This window comes from Neltuma alba, unplaced genomic scaffold, assembly GCF_004799145.2.
Source record: "Neltuma alba isolate B1F8T4 unplaced genomic scaffold, ASM479914v2 tig00006742_pilon, whole genome shotgun sequence".
NCBI lineage: Eukaryota > Viridiplantae > Streptophyta > Magnoliopsida > Fabales > Fabaceae > Neltuma > Neltuma alba.
This window is the reverse complement of record NW_021634569.1, coordinates 152505-171225: the sequence shown is the minus strand read 5'-3', so window position 1 is coordinate 171225 and position 18721 is coordinate 152505. Positions and strand designations below refer to the sequence as shown.

At 33.8% G+C, this 18721-nt stretch overlaps 2 protein-coding genes and 1 long non-coding RNA gene across 5 annotated transcripts; 2 read left to right on the top strand and 1 right to left on the bottom strand.

Moving 5' to 3' along the window:
- Nucleotides 1–255: 255 nt before the first annotated feature.
- Nucleotides 256–1549, top strand: LOC114751093 (uncharacterized). The gene is made up of 2 exons (XR_003740710.1): nt 256–381; nt 1114–1549. It is a non-coding gene; the product is annotated as an uncharacterized LOC114751093 (long non-coding RNA).
- A 2815-nt stretch (nt 1550–4364) lies between these two features.
- On the bottom strand, nt 4365–9629 carry LOC114751084 (SKI/DACH domain-containing protein 1). Its single transcript, XM_028939748.1, has 3 exons — nt 9261–9629; nt 4976–5094; nt 4365–4708 (listed from the first exon to the last, which is right to left on the bottom strand). Exons 1-3 carry the CDS (start codon nt 9560–9562, stop codon nt 4677–4679), a joined length of 453 nt encoding a protein of 150 aa, XP_028795581.1. The 5' UTR covers nt 9563–9629; the 3' UTR covers nt 4365–4676.
- Nucleotides 9630–13870: 4241 nt separating this feature from the next.
- LOC114751083 (pentatricopeptide repeat-containing protein At1g06140, mitochondrial-like) lies at nt 13871–17620 on the top strand. Of its 3 annotated transcripts, none has more exons than XM_028939746.1 (3): nt 13871–15142; nt 15746–15789; nt 17558–17620. In XM_028939746.1, exon 1 carries the CDS (start codon nt 13928–13930, stop codon nt 14753–14755), a length of 828 nt encoding a protein of 275 aa, XP_028795579.1. In that variant the 5' UTR covers nt 13871–13927; the 3' UTR covers nt 14756–15142; nt 15746–15789; nt 17558–17620. The 3 variants fall into 3 exon arrangements, with proteins under 3 accessions (XP_028795579.1, XP_028795577.1, XP_028795580.1); XM_028939744.1 differs by lacking the exon at nt 17558–17620 and adding an exon at nt 16129–16362; XM_028939747.1 differs by lacking the exons at nt 15746–15789; nt 17558–17620 and adding an exon at nt 16129–16362.
- The last annotated feature ends 1101 nt before the right edge of the window (nt 17621–18721 follow it).

The window sequence follows — 18721 nt, the reverse complement described above, 5'->3', positions numbered from 1 at the left end:
TTATTCAATAAGAACGCTTATCCTATTATCTCAGTATACATCTTGCTGGTGCTAGTGGGGTTGATCTGTTATCACAATTGTCAGCCATGCTGCTTGCTTGAGCTAATGTCTTCTTTTGTTCTTTTTCCTGTTGACAAATATTTTTTATTCTCCCAAGAAAAGATAATCGTGTGATCGCTACTGCTTCATCTATATTAATATACCATATCATAAACATATTGTTCTTGCCCACAGGGGACTAGTAAATGAACCTACAAGATGGACCTAATTCTTGTGCATCCTCCACATCTGATCGCTTTAGCATGCATATTCATTGCTAGTGTCCTCAGGGAGAAAGACACCACTGCTTGGTTTGAAGAGCTTCGTGTCGATATGAATGTAGTGAGTATCTCATTAGATTTATATGCATGCACTTTGTTGCTTATAATTTTTCCTTCTCTTCTTTGGATTCTCTTTATCAGCTCTTGATCGCCTCTTGTGCAAACTTTTTCTTGAAAACTTGAAAGATGATAGCATGATACTTCAACTTTTGCTGAACCGAAACATTCACCCCCCCCCCTTTCTAGTAGAGGGAGCTGTTATGATCCTTGTACGGTTGTTGGAATGAGATATGACGTGAATCTCGAGTACATGCCTTCATTATTGTTATCGGATCCTTACTACTTTACACAAAATATAACCCAAGTATCTGTGGAACTTTGGAACGAGTTTGCTGTTTTCAATTTAGTTTTTCTGTCCTGAATTCGTTATATATTCATATTATTGTCAGAAAAAGCAAGATGTGGAAATATGGTCCTGATAAATTCGGAAGTTGCTGGGTTTTCTTTCTTTCTTTTCTTATTTGGTGGGGGGGTTTGTTTGGGCAAAAATAATATTAAGAATGCTATTTCTTACAGTTAATTTGTGGTCTAGGATTATGAAAGAGTTTAGTCATCGGACTGCCTATTGACTGTCCCATCATCTAATAGCTCCTTTATTGTGTTGCTGAATTAAGTTATCGGAGTTGAAATTTAGATTTTGTTGTATTCCTTAGAATGGTTTCATGCTGTTTAGATAAATTGATCTTTGATGAGGGTGTGTGTGTATCAATGGTCTTGTATTGTTCTCTGACAGGTGAAAAATATATCGATGGAGATTCTTGATTTCTATGAAAGCAATCGAATGTTCACAGAGGAGCGGATCAATGCTGCTCTTAGCAAGCTAGGCTTCAGGTCTTAAAAGCTCTCTTCTGCAGTTAATAAATAAAAATGAATCATGGGGGAGGGAAGTTTGATCCCTGAGCTAGTGAACTTTCTTCAAGGTCATGTTCTTTACTTTAGAACATTCTTTGAATATGGCCACTAGTCAGCTTAAAATGATTAAATGTGAGGGCGCGGATTACTGAGTTGTTTTTAACTTGTTGATAGCCTCTGAAAGAATATCAGTGATCTGTGATTCATTTCATTCATGCCGATGAGTGTTGTAATTTTATTACAGAATTAGATGTGGGATCTTATGTATTGCATGAAGTTTAAGGAATGAACACACTCTTTTTAAAAAAAATATTAAATTGAGCACACTATGTTATGACTTATAGTGGAATTTTTTAAAATAAATTTTAGATTATATATCGATGGTTTGATAAGAAATATATTTGGAAAGTGTGCTTAGTTTTAAGAGTTCAATTTTGATTAATTTTGAATTTAATTAAATAATTCTAATGATGACTGGATTGAATAAAGATTCAGTTTTTAAATAATGTCATGCTTTTGAGATCATATAATCATAGAAACTAAATTAAATAATTCAACTTCGTAGAAGGAGACTTCTCTAAGTCATAACCTGTCTAGTGGGGATCCAGTTTGAAATGGTTTATGCTAATTATGCGCGCGCGCACATGTCATGGCAAAGTGCAACTTTCAAATATGATTTAGAAAATCATATTAATCATTTAATTTCTCCAATTTTCATTCAAACTTCAATTCATTTTGAATTTTAGTGACTTTATTTTTACTGATTTGACACTTCAAAATAATATATTTATCAAAATTTCAGGTTATTAAGTACATTATTATTAAGTTAAACCTACGTTAAAAATATTTAATAACAATACCATTTACATAAATTTTTCTAAAACACTTGATTCAATATTAAAATTTTAGATATCTTACATTAAAAGTGATAACTTGAATAAGTAAAATTTCAATTTAGATATATGTGACCAAATTGGATTTTGCAAATTTGTTGAAATGATCATATTGCCTTTAATTTTTTTTCTTTAAAAAAAAATCAAACACTCTCCGATCAGTGGGTCATTGGAGCTCCAGTGACGATGTCGATTATCAAATATTAGGTGAGCCATCGTTACCAGAGCTTCGGTAGCTAGACGGCAGCCAGGACAAACTTTTTTTAAAAAAATTTTACAATTCCAGTAATACGATTAACAAATTCTTTGATGCTATTAACAAGTTTGATATAATAGTTGACAATAAGTTTTTCGGAAAATTCAAAAAGTAACATTATAACTTCAGTAGTGCAGTTAGCAAGTTCTATAATGCTGTTAACAATTTCAATAATAGTTAATAGCAGGTTTATGAGAAATTCAAAAAGCAGCATTTCTATAACTTCAGTAGTCTAGTTAACAAGTCATGTAACGATATTAACAATTCTAACAACAAGTTATGTAATGATATTAACAACTCTCATAACTATAGTGACTATCTAATAAATGAAAAATTTTGGATGTACAAAAGCTAATATTAAAAACATAACCTTCATAGGAAAAATTTGCTAATGGTGCTATGATAGTTAATAATATCGTTATGTGACTTGTTAACCGCGTTAATAAAGTTATAAAAATACCATTTTTTTGAATTTTTTAGAAAACATGTCGTTAACTACTATATCAAACTTGTTAATAGCGTTAAAAAATTTGTTAATCTCGTTATTGAAGTTGTGAAAACCTCACTTTTTGAATTTTCTAGAAATCTTATTGTTAACTACTATACTAAACTTGTTAATAACATTAAAAAATTTGTTAACTGTGACACTGAAGTTGTAAAGATTCTGAAAAAAAATTGCTCGAGGTTTGACAACCAGTCATCAGTCGATTGTCAAAGCTTGGGTGATGGCAGCCCACCTAAACTCTGGCTGTCACCACCGGCACTGAAGATCCAGTGATCGGCTAACAAGTGTGGTTGTTTGGGTTTTTTTTTAATAAAGAAATAAAGGGCAATATAGACATTTCAACAAATTTGCTAATCCCAATTTAGTCACTTATACCTAAACTGAAATTTTACTTATTTAACCTATTAGGGGATTTTGAAATTTAAGAATCATTTTTCTGTCATTTTTCCTATTTAATTTGGATACTATATGTGGAACTTTATCCAAATGCCAAGAAACACAATCATAGAAGGCAATTAAGCATCCAATCAAGATAAAGTCAAAATCGTTGCTTGATTTCCTTCTTTGATTATGTCTTCTAAACCGTTGACATGCAGATGAATTTCCACAAGGAAAGTAATTCTTTTCATTAGTGTCAAGAGGCAAAAATTCAAATTTTGTAAGATTCAACATGACGATACTATCATAAAAAGGGAGGAGAATATGGGAGAAGAGAACAATAGAATAAAGGAAGAGGTAGGGAAAAGGAATTCTATAATCAAAACCAAAAAATGAGTACAGATGAGAAACCTTAGCTGTATTAATAAAGCTCTAGAAATATTAAAATATTAACAAATCCTAAATCTGATCCAAATCATAATTTTAAAAGATAATAAGGATAATAAAGATAAATAAATTCTAATTATTCTTCATCCCCTATTTCACCATTACAAAAGTTAAATGAAAATTAATATTAAGAAAATAGAATAGCTAAGAAGTAAATCAGCATAAGATTAAGATCCTTACTACAATGTCTAGTCTATAAAAGAGATGGAGGCAAGAGAATGAGAGAGATATCTTGTATACTTCTTACATACAACACAAATGGTTGCACATGGGTTACACTCCTACGTAAATGACAAATACTGAACCATGAATGTGAGCGGGAGCCGGGGTTACAAGATCGGTGGAACAGTGGAAGTAGTGGGGTTACTTGGGAAGAGGGAGATAGACATACATACACTAAGCCATAGTATTCATAACAAGTTTATCTATATGAGTAAACTACAAGTCGATCATTGGCAAAAACAGAAAAGGCTATTATTAAATCAATAAACCATGAACTGTGCAGTAGGTTAACAACTAACCTAGTTTTTAAGACTTTGCTAGAAGGTTGAATATATTTCCTTTAATCCTTATCAATAATCTCTATGATAAGGTTACGTTCATTTTGCGTTGCATTTTCCATTGGCATCACTACGTTGCCCGGAACACATATGTAAAGCTTAAAACAATGAAATTCAATATTATATTACTTTAATAGATTGGTCTGTGCTGATTTACAAATGATAAACTAATACAATTAGTCGAGCATTCATCCTAAAATCACAGACAAATTTAACAGTATACCTTTTCAAACGACTCTATGTAGTAATAGTTTATCCTCTTTTGACTGACCCCAGAAAAAAAATCGCATCGTCATCAGCAGGATCTTGACCAATTATCAATGGCTCTTCTGAAGCTTCCTGATCAGCCGTGGAGGAATCATTTGTTCTCTCTCAAATTGGTCAAAACATTTCCATCTACTATCTTTACTTCTTTCCCTTCTTCCGGTTCTTCTTCTCTGCATGATATTTATATAAATATATTAGGTGGCAGATACATAATAGCCCATTAATTAGTTCCCGACTCTCTTATCCTAATCATCAAATTCAAGTGCCTTGATGACATGCTTCATTCTGGACCAGCCAATTAAGTTCAGGATGGAGAATAAAGTACATACAGGCACACAATCAGACGCACACAATTGTTTTATATATGAAAAATGCAATCTTGTAGATTTTATTCACAAACGTAGACAAATAAATGCACGGGAAATATTAAGAAATACCTTGTCGCCTTCGAGCTTCAGATTTTGCAAAGAAATCCCTCCATTCGTCAGTTAGAACAAAAATTGGCTCCTCATCCTCTTCCTCATCTAGATCCAGATGCTCCTGCTCTTGTGAAATCCTGCATACCAACCAACAACGTTCAGAGTTAGCTGCTGTTAATGATCAGAGGTAATTATGTAATTATAGTTAGAGGAGGTAACTAGGAAAGTGCAGATAGGGGTATTTTTGATATTAAATGTACATCTCTATCAGTATAAATAGATGAAAGTATATGAAGATGATGGAGTGAATGAAATAGTTTGCGTGATTACTGTGTTGTGAGGCTTGCCATGCATCAGTTTGAGAAGCTATCGATTTTATTTCTTTGACGGAGTTAGAATTATAACAAGAAAATATTACAAAGGAGCTTTAAAGGAAGCATCATCAGCATTATGAAGTGAGATATTTTAGGCTAACTGTACACATCATCCAAAATGCAATAAAATATCAGCAGAAAATGTTTTTTCCCCTATATTTTAATACTGCTACCGTGAGCCTCCACTTAAAAGGTTGGAAGTCCGACTGGTCGCAAACGGGAAGGCAAGGCGCCACGTCCCTACCATGTCATGGGCTCGAATCCTAGGAAGTCCTCTTCTAGGGGGCGCTCCGGATTAGTCTGCACCCAATGTGGTGTGGGATACCGGAGGAGTTAGCGATACCATCCTACTCAAAAAAAAAAGGTTGGAAGCCTCTGTAACCAAGTAACCTACAGTTCTTTTATTTCTTTTAATTTAGAGGAGTAAGCACTAACAGCTTGAGATTACAAGCAGGATTGAACCTACAACCTCTTACTTACAAGAGAGTTTTCATATCACTAGGTTACAAGGTTATTAGTAGTAATCTATAGTTTTTCAATCATGTTATTCTCATTCTCTTGAAATTTAGTTCCAGCACAAAGTTTGGATGGTTTGTCTTTTATCCACACATCAAATAACGAGTGGGTTGCAGTTATTAATGAAAACTACTCATGGTAGGCACTTGTATATTTGAATGCTTCATGGAAATTGTCAGGTACAATCAAAAAAATTCTTAACTTCAAAATTGAAATCCAGCTACATTATACAAAACTCTGCTGAATTTTAGGTCAATTGCACGTAACTTTCCTGACATTTCAAAGTTTAAATTTACCTTACTTTTTAAAAAAAAAAAAAAAAATCATGAGCCCTTGCTGCTAAGTTAACGTTATCTTAACCCCCCAAACTTTAGACGGATTGCATATAACCCCCTTGATATTTCAAAATTTAAAGTTAATCTTCTAAAGTTCCCGCCCCCAGGGGGTATGCAACTGTCTTAAAGCTTAGGAAGGTTTTATAACATTATTAACTTACGTAGGATATCATGTAGGATGCCATGTGTCTTGTATTAATCTGACGTGACAACATGTGTCAAAAAAAATAAAGGTAACTTAACAATAAGGGATCCATGATAAAAAGAATAAAAGGTTAAGAGGTTAAATTTAAACTTGGAAATGTCAGGAAGATTATGTGCAACTGACGCAAAATTAAGAGGGTTTTATGTAATTTAACCTTGAAATCCTGATAAATCTGTCTTCTCCAATCTCTTGATTTTGTCCTATGCTCACCCGTGATTTCCTCAATCTCTAGCTCCTACTAGCCACTTTTATTGTTTATATAGTTCCACGAAGTACAGGTTTACCATAACAAAGAGAACATGACAATCAACAGAGAAATAAGGGAAGGTATTACATGGATTATGAATCGGTTGTTTTAGATGTTTCTGCAATGTTTTGTGTGTTTATGTAGTGCTTTCATTAAGTTTTTCTCTTTTACGTATGTGTAGCGCTATGTAGGAAGATGGAGAACAAGCGGCAAGGCATGCAAGGAATAATGAACTTCAATAGGCCGCAGTGCCTATACATGGGTACAGGGTTGATTTTGTAAGCAAGTTTTGAGGATTGAAAGTTAACATTGAGACCTAAAGTAGCCACACACTGATAAAAATCCACCTATTATCACCCACATCAGAAGGAAGAAGCAGCCTAGAGCGTAAAGCATCACAGATGTAGCATCTGTTAGTGCTTGAGAGGGACATTAGGGAGATACTTTTAACCTCCTTGATGTGTTGGCAGTCCTTACGTGTGGTTTTATGTTCACATGGGAGTTATTATATGATGAAGTTATGAGGAATGGAAGTATGATTCAGAGCAGACCGAGGTTCTCCAAGGCTTTAGTTTATTATAGTTAGATTCTAACTTTATGATAATCCAGCGAGTTCCTATTCTTCCTATTTCAATCTTCTCCTTCCTTCTTTATTTCCTATTCTCATTGGTTCAATTACACCCCAACTGGTAGCAAAACCATGTTGCTTTCCATTGCAATGGCAAAGGATATGCACGGCATGGGCCAGTTCAGGGAGTTCAAAGGCAAGCTCAGACTGCCATGGAATGAGATTTGGGAGCTCAATGGAGCCATCTTAGGTTTCAGGAGCGCTCCGTATCATGGAACCTGTAGCCACAGAGCTAGTTTCCTAATCATCATAAACGAATGCCTGTGTCACACAGAAACTCCTACGATGACCAACAGACTCATAATTCATGTGCAAGTATGCCAGACTTCAGCTATTTCCAGTGTTGAGTAAAACAACCTTGGCAGAGTTATGTTAATCTGAAGATTTCTTTCCTCCAGGGTTGGTCTAATTTTTATAAGAAGTTTTCACAAGAATAAAAACCAATTCAGCAACAAAGAAAAGGAATCATCTCAAATCATGATGCAAAAACTAAACAAACATTAACTATGATCTTTCTAATCCCCTGTTAGTCCGTGACTCAATACAGGGACCCCTCTCACAACAACCCCCCCCCAAAAAAAAAAAAACCCCGTAACTGCTTGTTAAAACCTGAAGGGAAGTCCAGGGAAAAACAGAATTCTTATCCAAAAGATGTGATTGAAAAAACTTCTCTTATAAAACTCGAGTTCCATTCCAACCACGAGTCTGCCAAAACAGCATTCTTCCAGATGCGTTAATTCTCCTTGCTCCCTAAAATATTGAACTTATTATCTAGAGAACGGCCCAATGTTTATTGAAGACGTGAAACTGTCCATTCCAGATCCGTCATGCCATTTCAAAATGCAGAAATATGAAAGTTTACATTGGAACTCCAATGACACATCATGCAAACATCATGTGAATAACCTGATTAGGTCCACATGTTTGAAACATAATATCTGTACCAAGGTTCAAACTCCAAACAAAAACCTCCACCTGAGAGAGAGCATTGACATTCCAAAAAGATTTAGACATAGCAAAACTTTGGAAATTTGGATTTCAAATAAGAAATTGAAGGAAGTAAAAGTAAATAATCCAAAGTATGCAAAATCCAATTCCTTCTATTTGGTGGGAAAAAAATGGGCAAGGCGGTGGACATCAAACAGCACAAGTCTCTGTCATACCCAAGACCACGTCCTCGTTATATTTCCCGGCAAACTTCCTGACTAACTTAAGTGATGTGCCACAAGAGATCCTGCATAATGCCCTCTATAGGAATCTAAAGCATACAAGATAATAAAAAGGATACCAGAAAAGGGATACCGAAAATTACTGACTAAGCTTTTATTTCTTTTGCATTTTATGATGGCCACCAATATCTCTCTGAGATGTCACTAGTGAAATCCCTGTGCTATCAAGGTCCTTATCATATGATCCTGACCATTTTCATATTCCCATGAGTTTAATCCTCCTAATTTTCTATCCCCGTGATGTACTGGAACCATTACATTACGGAACAGAGTAGTGCTCACCAGTCAAGAAAGTCACATAAAGACTAGTCAACATGTCCCGAGATCTCTTCACAATTTCCGCTAACTTGTAACTTTTAGACCTTTTTATATTTCGTCTCAACCTCAGCTTTAAATCCAGCAGTATCATAGCTTCGCTAGGAAATTTTGATATCTATCGTGCCATAATTCATCATTTCGCACGTAAAATTCCTTAAATTCTTCAATATCAAGGCCTCACTCTATTCATCTAGTTTCTTCAAGTCCTAATCCTCTTTCTCCCATTTTACTGCATCGAACGTCTACTAAGACAGTAAACACATTTAAGAATTGAGTTGTCTTGCGCCACCGAATATTGTTTCCAAGTAGAATCAGCTTAAGCGCATTACCGCTTTCTCTCTATACAACATAAACTGATTTATTACACAAAGAACAAGCAGAAAAATAAAAATATAAATGGAGAAAAATTTGAGAGGATTGAGAAAGGAAAACAAAGATAAATCTATCTTACTGAGCGGCAGCACCGTCGGCTGCTTTATGCTCAGCAGCCACCACATTTGAATTGTTTCCAATAGGAAAGGGAACGAAAGACGCTGGATTTTGAGGAGGAAGAGAAGGAGTTACACTATTGGATCCTTGACGGTGACAGTGACAGTGAAAGTAATGGTTGTGGAATGCGCAGTAAGAAAGGACGCCGTGGCAGTGATGGTGGTGTGGGCGGTGGTGGTGATGGTGGCGGTGACGGCAGCAAAGCCGAGGGACTATCTCGCATCCTTTTGAAGCCATCTGGTAGGTACTATTGTTGTATTGCATATGACTATTTGTGCTCCAGCTTCACCGGCGCGACTGCGATGAGGAATTGGAAGAGAGGGAAATGAGGCGGTGGGAGTAAAGAAGCTGCTACATATACAGGTACACCACCCCATGTCTTTAATTCTACCTCCGGCAGTATTAAACCCTTGTTTACCTTTTATTTTATTTTGATGGTAATTATAAAAGCTAATTCATTTTATATCTCATATTTATATTTTTTTTAAGATAATTTTTCTGATAATAGCAGTTGTAGCCAACACATTTGATTAGCAAGAATATTTTAAGAAATGCAACATATATTTATTACAAATAACTAACTTAACTTATTTCCTTAGTCTCTTCAAATTAGTCAACTAGTTCTTATAATTAGAACCGGAAGTAGTATATTAATATTAACATAAGCGATGGTTAACTAATTTAAAAATTAAAGAAATTAATTGGTTATTTATAATAATTAGATTTTTTTAAAAATATTTTACTAATAATGTGTATTAGGTATAACTATATTGATAATATGTATAATTACTACAATGACTATCTTGAGAAAAAAAAAAAGAATAAATATTAGAGATAAAGTGAATTAGAATTTATATTAATAACTAAAATTGAATGTCAAACTAGCTCTTATATTAAGAAGCGAAAATAATATGTATACACGGACATATATGTGCCCACAATGTATGATTTTATCTTAGCTTAGCTTGCAAATTTGTTCGGAAACTTTTCATTTAGGGGTGCTGCTAGGTAATTGAAAATTTCTTTTGACACAAATTTGTTTCCAAAGTTTGAAATCATAACAATTTTATCTCATGCAATGTTTAATATCATTATTTTAATGATTAACATTAGATCTTTAATAACTTGCTACCATTTCAAACTTCTGGAGAAGTTTGCCTCTAAAATAGTTTCCAGGTGCCCAATGCTTCTGGAGAAAGTTTTCTAGGGAAATTTGCTCTTTAAACCTTTTATCTTCACTAAAGTTTTATAATTCATTATTTTCGTTTGGTTAAAAAAAAAAATACTACATTCAATTTTTAATATAAGAACTGATTTAACTTTTAATTTAGTCCTAAATATAAAATCTCAGTTTATTTTGTCTTTTATATTTATTTATTTTTTAAAATAGTCCTTGTAGTGGTTTGCACATTTTAAAAATTCTATCAAATAATAATTCTAGCTAATACACATGATTAGTAAGAGTATTTTAGAAAAGAAAACACTTATTTATTACAAATAACTAACTTAACAAACTTTCTTAATTTACTCAAATTAATCAACTAGCTCTTATATTAAGGACCTGAGATAGTAATTCATTATTTTCAAAATATTCATAATTAAATTTTGGGAGAATTATAATAAGGTCCCAATGAAGGGAAATAATTATTAAAAAGTCTCAATAATAACCTGAATAGCCTGTAATGACAAATTTTAAAGCAGGGAATGATAACTTTTGAGATTTGTTTTGTAATTATTTTCCTTTCTTGAAACATCATTGTAATTCTCCCTTAAATATTTCTTAAAATTGATAAAATTAAGCAGTATTACCAAATTTAGCCCTTAAAGTTTGATCTCATTTTAGTTTTGATTTCAAATTTTTAAAACCAATGCTTTTGGTATCATTTTGATTTTGATCCCTAAAATTTAAAACTAGGGATTTTGGTCACTTAAATTTGACTTTATTTTGTTTTCTCCATAGATTTGTTATTTTTTCGTCCTTGGAACTAGGGCTGCATATAGACAGGGCTGAGAAAAAGCAAGTGCCATGCCTGATATCTAGCATGAAAGTAGCCTACTGCTTAGTAATGCTCTAACCATTTTGGGCTAAGCAAAGACGGGCTAGGCAAAACGGGCTTTTCTGCCTAACTTAGTAACACCTTGCCTATATCATGTGTAGAAAAAAAAAATCAATTATCATGCTTTAAGACAAATGAGAGGGAAAAAATTATCATGAATGACTCAATTATTCATATATATATACTCCTCCGGTCCTAATTATAAGACCCAATTGACTTATTTGAAGAGATTAAGGAAGTAAGTTAAGTTGGTTATTTATAATAAATAAGTGTTGTCATTCCTAAAATATTCTTGCTAATTAAGTATATTGGCTAAAACTATCATTATTAGAAGGATTATCTTGAAAAAAAATGCATAAATATAAGAGATAAAATGGATTGGGGTCTTATAATTAGGACCAAATAAAAAGTCAAATAGGGTCTTATAATAAGGACCGGAGGAGTATATATATAAGGCTTACTAGTCTTGTTCTTCAGCCTTCGATTTCTTATGAGAGGTAAAAAAATATTTAATAATTGAGTTAATTTTGTAGTTCATTCATATAGTTGGTGGATTCTTATAGTCATTTGAAAGCACAAGAGTTGAAAGGTGGTTTTATTTTTTATTTTTTTAAAAAAAATTGGAGATAAGAGGAAAAGAAGGAAATTTGAATTGGAGCAATTTAGCATATTAAATCTTATATTTTGATATTTGACTTTTTTATAGGATTATAATTTTTATGCTTCTTTCATTTTTTTTTCTAATTTTACCTAATTTTTTTAGCCAAAATAAAAGGGATAATTGTTTAAAATAATATTACATTATATATTATAATACATATATAATTATATTTTTTTGGGCAAGGCAACATATCTTGCCCGTGATCTTGCCCGTGAATCAGCCTGGCCAGAAAATACCCATTTTTGTTCAGACAGCTTTTTATTAGGCTGGGCTAGGTGCTTTTTTTGCTCACTTGGATGGACTTATTTGATATGCGGGCGTTATGCACACTCTTAATTGAAACATTGCTTTTGTTCCTTTGGAATGGGACTAAAGGGGTGTTTAGCTATTGCTAAAAGTGTTGTCTAAAAATATTTTTTTACGAATTAAGATAAACTTCTTCATATATTTATTTCGTATACCGTAAAATTATTTTTAAAACCATAGTTTTGTTTTCATCCCAATACCCCTTAAAACTAAAAGAGTGTTTGGATAAGATCAAAACTATGGTTTCAAAAGTGCTTTTACGGTATACGAAGCAAACATATGGAGGAGATTGCCTCGATTTACGGAAAAGTATTTCTGAAAAGTGATTTTAAGAGCATCCAAACACCCCATAAAAAGTGTTTGGGACACCCAAAAGTGTTTTTATCATAAACTGAGACAAACTCATTTATATATATATATACTTGTTATACTGTAAAATTACTTTTAAAACTATAATTTGATTTCTATCTAAACACTCCTCAAATGAGATCAAATTTTAAGAGTCAAATTTCAAGAATTTAGGATAGTATTATTCCTAATATTAATTATGTTTTTGTGTGTACGTATATATTCCAGTCTGCTTCACATTATACGGACTTTTTTTTTTCCTAACGGATATTCTAATCTTCATACAAATTTTGCTATTTTAGAATTTAATTATCTGTTATCATAATACTCGTAATTCAATTAATCCCTCTCTTCACTGCGAGCCGTTTTCTGGACACCTTTGCGGGAAATTCTTCCTCTGCTTCACCCGCAAAAATGGTAGCAGGGCCGTTGAGTGCAGAGAATTGCATTTCTTTGATCAAACAAAGCAGGACCATCCAATCCTTAAAATGTGTTCATGGCTGCATGCTCAGGTCCGACCTTTTCTTCAACATCTTCTTCTCCACTAACCTTATTGCTCACTACCTCTCTCTAGGTTCCATCTCACTCGCTTCCACCTTATTCCCTCTTGCTTCTCACTTCTCCTCCAACTCTCCCGATGTCTTCCTCTGGAACGTTATGATCCGTGGCTTCCTCGAAAATTCCCTCTATCACCGTTCTCTGGAACTTTATACGGAAATGCGACGACAACTTCCCCTCCACCCCGACAATTTCACCTTCCCGTTTGTTCTCAAGGCCTGTTCTTATCTGCAAGATTATCGGTTTGGGATTTCAGTTCATGCTGATGTGGTTCAACTTGGGTATGACTCTAATGTCACTGTGGGTAACTCTCTGCTGAGTTTCTATGCCAAGTGTGGGCGTCATGACATTGCACGCCACGTGTTTGATTACTTGCATGACAAGAATATAGTCACTTGGAGCTCAATGATTGGTGCATACGCCCAAAATGGGTGCTGCAACCAAGGCAAATTCTTGTTTTCACAGATGTTAGCCAATGGAATTATACCAAACAGAGCTTCCATCTTAAACGCTATGACATGTGTGCACACAGAAAAGGAAGCTGACCAAGTTCGGAGGATCGTGATGGACAATGGGCTTGGCTTGGATAGATTAATAAAAAATGCTACCATGAGAATGTATGCGAGATGCGGGAGGATTGATGCTGCCCGGGCGTTCTTTGATGGGATAACTGATAAGGATCTGGTGTGTTGGACGTCAATGATTGAATCTTATGCTCAAGCTGATATGCCCTTGGAGGCCTTGGGCCTCTTTAGAGAGATGATCTTACTGAAAATTCATCCTGATTTGGTAACTCTTCTGGCTGTAGTTTGTACTTGTTCACATTTGGCATCTTTCCTGCAAGCACGTTTCATTCACGGTTTTGTAATTCGGAACCACTTCCAAAATCAAGTGTCTCTTGAAACTTCTATAGTCGACCTCTACGTGAAATGTGGAAATCTGGCATATGCCAGAAGAGTTTTCGATCAAATGCAGGAGAAAAATGCAATCTCATGGAGCACCATGATTTCAGGTTATGGGATACATGGCCATGCTAGAGAAGCGTTAGACTTATTTGATCAGACGAAGGTGTTGCAGCAACCTGATCACATTACGTTTGTGTCGGTTTTGTCAGCATGCAGTCATGGTGGATTGATACAGGAGGGTTGGGAGCACTTCAATTCCATGAGTAGAGATTTTGGTATAAGACCAGGTTCTGAACATCATGCATGCATGGTTGATCTCTTGGGTCGTGCTGGGCGACTTTGTGAAGCCTATGACTTTATTCAGAAGATGCCAATAAAGCCAGGTGCAGCTGTATGGGGAGCACTGCTTGGCGCCTGTAGAATTCATTCGAATGTAGAAATGGCCGAACTTGCTGCAAAACATATATTGGAGTTGGACTCTGATAACTCTGGTCGATATGTTCTATTATCCAATATTTACACTTCTTGTGGTAAAAGATTAGAAGCAGATAAGGTCAGAGCTCAAATGAAACAGAGAAGGGTGAGGAAAATTGCTGGGCATACTACTATATATAGAGGTTAAGAACATGGTACATACATTTGTTTTTGGGGATAGGTGAGGTCACATCCTAAAGCCGATCTGATATAGGCTAAATTGAAGATAATAATGGGCAGATTTCTTCACGAAGGAATTGCACCGGACTTGAACCCTGTACTGCATGTTGTGGACAAAGAGATAAAGTAGAACGTGTTATTTACATACAGTGGAAATTTTCAGAACATATTTTCCATATGGATTGATTTGGGCAATATTTCAAAACTGTTGCCTCTAATTCGCCTAATAGCTGTTACCTATTCTCGTAGTATAGGCAATAGTTTTCTCAAAGTGTGGATATGGTAAACCCACTCGACAAAGAAAAGGGTATCACACTTGAAGATTTTAGGCTCATAAAGATGCACATAGCTAATGGTAAGCCCCCCTTATCTGTCTCTCCTTGCCCTTCTCTGATCCCCTATGTCCATGTGCATTATGTTCCTCTTTTGTTCTGTCAGCATTTCAGCTTTTCTTTGAAGTTTTTATTTGTCACTATTATTTTACTTGCTCTGTGGTGATTGATGCTGATTTCGCAGTTAGCTCTGTTAGCTATTTTCCTTGTTGTTGACAGCCTTAGTTTTGTGTGCAGTGGATTGGTTTCAGCATCTGATGGAAGCTTTTGTATTGATCACTATTCCCTAAAATTATGTAACTATGTTACGGATTTTCTTTGCTTGTTCTAGTGTTTGGGAACTCAAAAAAAAAATTGTGGACCCTAATATGGCAAAACCTGTGTTTAGTGTCTTTAATATGCCCAAAGGAATTCAAGTTTGTAGGTATTTATTTGAAAATTTTGAGCTCCTCTATTTTCTCTCAAGCCTTTTAGTGAAAATATACTATGAGAAGCAGGAGTGTGAATTTCATAACACTGTTATTTGCTAGTCATGTTGCGTAGCTAATATATTTCCACAATAGGCATGCTTGATCCGTCGTTGTTTACTTCTAATGAATTTCTGCATCTTTTACTTCTCTGCACAGATATCTCAAAATTGGCTCAAAAAATTAAAGTTGGACGGGCGGAGGTATGGACTAAATTACCTAATCCATCCGTTATTTTTGTATGTGCTAAAGTTGTCGCAGTTTGCCTCGTAATCTCATTGGAGAATAGATCTAACATTCTTTTATTTTATTTGTCTTTATGCAAATGATCTTAAGTGCTCGATTTTTTTCCCTTGGTTCTTGTGTTTATTACCTTGCCTGCTTGAATTTGTGCAACTTTGTCACCTCTATATGTTAGAGCTTTGCCAACGTCTTCACTGCTTTATGGATGTTATCAGAGAATTCCAACGCATGAGTGTCACCCATGTGATAGAAGGCAACTGATTGTTTTGATCTAATCCAGCTTTGTTTCTTATATATAGGATCGGAGAGAGTAATATGTTGGTCAGCCTTTGAGTGTCAGTTGCTATTTCAGCTACGTGCGAGGCGTGTTTACGCCAGGTGTTCACACTCAAGGGGCAGAGGTCCTTCTGAGATGGTTAGAACATTGTGTCTTATATTGTTTGTTTATCGCCTTTTGCTTTGTTTATCACGGATTTCATAATATGTGAAACTCAACACTCAAGGGAAACACTGGTTCAAAAGTTCCAAGTAAAGCAAACACTTAAATCTCTTATAGTATCCTCACAAGAATGCAAGGGAGCAAGTATGTTGAGTAAACTCTTTATTACAATATATATATATATATATATATATAGATATATAAAATAGGTGCACATCACTTGACCTTTAATAGAAAATAAGACTACACAAACTAAGACCCTGAAACCCCTAAAGCCCCATTGAATTAGGCACGTTACTTTATATGGAGCAAGTAGAAGGATAATGAATTTTTAACAAAATAATGGCCGAATGGAAGGATAATAATTTTCAGGATAAAAAGGATATTATGAAATCCGTGAGATAATTCAATAGGTGTGATGAAATTAGGGGGTACGGTGGTTAAAATCCATCTGAATCAAATTTCATCTAATTTGAATTCAATGGATATGGTAGGATAATTGGGCTTTTAAGCTGACTTTTAAAAGACAAACTAATATTTCGGTGTGATCCGTTTTATGATAAGTTTCAATTTGGTTTGTTAACATTTAATGTATTTTTTCATTTTTGCCTGTGATTATTCATTCTCTTTTGTTTGACATATTCTCTCTTATCAAATTTTTCCACACATTCTCTTTCATTTTTTTCCTTATTTGGAAACAAAAGTATATATCTAACATATTTATTGTTTTTAACTAATTGTTTCTTCTATGCGAATTAGTTATTTGAGACTTAAAATAAAGACAGGAGGAAATAATGTTCTAGTCTACCTTATTTAATCAGTTCATGATATCTAAAACTCTTAAAAACCTCCTAAAAAGGTAAAAAGTCATTTTCGGCTTTATTTGATCATATCTAAGCCCATTACAACTCAAATAACCAATGCAACAAACAAAAACCAAGACAAAAATACACCTAAAGATGCCACTTTCGTTATGGCCTGAGGCTCAATAATAACTGGCTCAAATCCATCTCTTGAAGTTTTTGCACGCCCTTTTATATTTTAGGGCTTATTTGGAAATTTTTTTTCACTTATCTCTTTAACTTCAACTCCTTTAATTGCAAGCCTAATCTCGTGAATTGATAGGTGATGATTGCAAGCCTAATCTCATGAATTGATAGGTGATGACTTTTGGTTGCGCATCTTAGGCCTTATAAAGCTTTTCCTTAGCCTTAATATTCAAAAATATATTCATAACATTTTTGCTCGTCATTGGACTCTAATTCCTATTAATGGGTTATGCAATGCAGGTCTTGATTCTAGGCATCTATAAGAGCTTCTTGATCTCCAAGTCTCCATCATCTCCAACATGCTTGTACTTGGCGCCAGGAGCATATCTGGCATTAAAAATTGTGTTTGGATTTACTAATTTATAGATCTATTTATACTTTTCCTCATAGTAAATGTAGGAGACATATAACTAATTTATAGAAATTAAAAAATTATTTAAGTCAGTTATTTATAATAAATGTAGATTGGCTTTTCTAAAATATTTTATGTAATCAATTGCATTGGAAACTACCCTATTGATAAAAACTCTCATTAACATGTACAATCAATAAAAACAGTTTAAGGAAAAAAAAAATTATAAATGTAAGAGGTAGATTAAAATAAGATCTTGCATTTAGAATAAAAGCGAATCCTTCAACTTCTAACAAATGAGAGTACATAAAGACATCTATATATATATATTCTTTTAATTTTAAATATAGGAATTAGATACTAATTTATAAAAATTAAGAAAATTAATAATTAATTAAATTAGTTATTTATAAGAAAAATGTGTTGTTTTCCTTGAAATATTTCATTTAACAATTGACGTTGAAAATTATTTCCTTAATGGAAGTCATCTTTAATATGTGCAAGGAATTAAGATAGTTTAAAGAAGAAATTATAAATTTAGAAGATAAAATAAATTAAAATCTTATATTTAGATCTGAAGTAAATGCTTCAAATTAACTTCTATATTTAAGATTGAAGGAAATATAATTTTTCTGGAATAGTGATTAGGTCTGATAATTGTTAAGCCTAATTAGGTTTAACCTTTTTAAAGACTTTTTTTGTTGTTGTATTTATTCGAATTTGAACCCGAAATCTCGTGTTTAAGATGTGATCACTCAACAACCTCTACACACACAGAGATGTGTGTGTGTGTGTGTAATATATTCTATCTAGCTCTAGAATGAAGAGTGATGTCACCATCCAAAGTTGCATGTGTATTGTGTGTTTATTTATGCAAGAAAGAAGCAGCCTTGTTTATTAAAATCTTTTGATGATTAACTTTAACTCAAACATATATATACATGTTTAAAAATACGTACATGTTTAACCCGATATTTTAACCCATTATTGATTCTTTTATCGATTTTTTTTGAAGAATTAAAAGGAAACCTTTTCAATTTCTGAAAGCTATT

Coding starts and splice junctions, on each gene's coding strand:
- LOC114751084 (XM_028939748.1), bottom strand. CDS start 9,562: ATGCAATACAACAATAGTACCTACCAGATGGCTTCAAAAGGATGCGAG. Junction 5,095..9,260: donor GCCGACGGTGCTGCCGCTCA/GTAAGATAGATT, acceptor GTTGGTATGCAG/GATTTCACAAGAGCAGGAGC. Junction 4,709..4,975: donor TGAAGCTCGAAGGCGACAAG/GTATTTCTTAAT, acceptor AATATCATGCAG/AGAAGAAGAACCGGAAGAAG.
- LOC114751083 (XM_028939746.1), top strand. CDS start 13,928: ATGATTGAATCTTATGCTCAAGCTGATATGCCCTTGGAGGCCTTGGGC.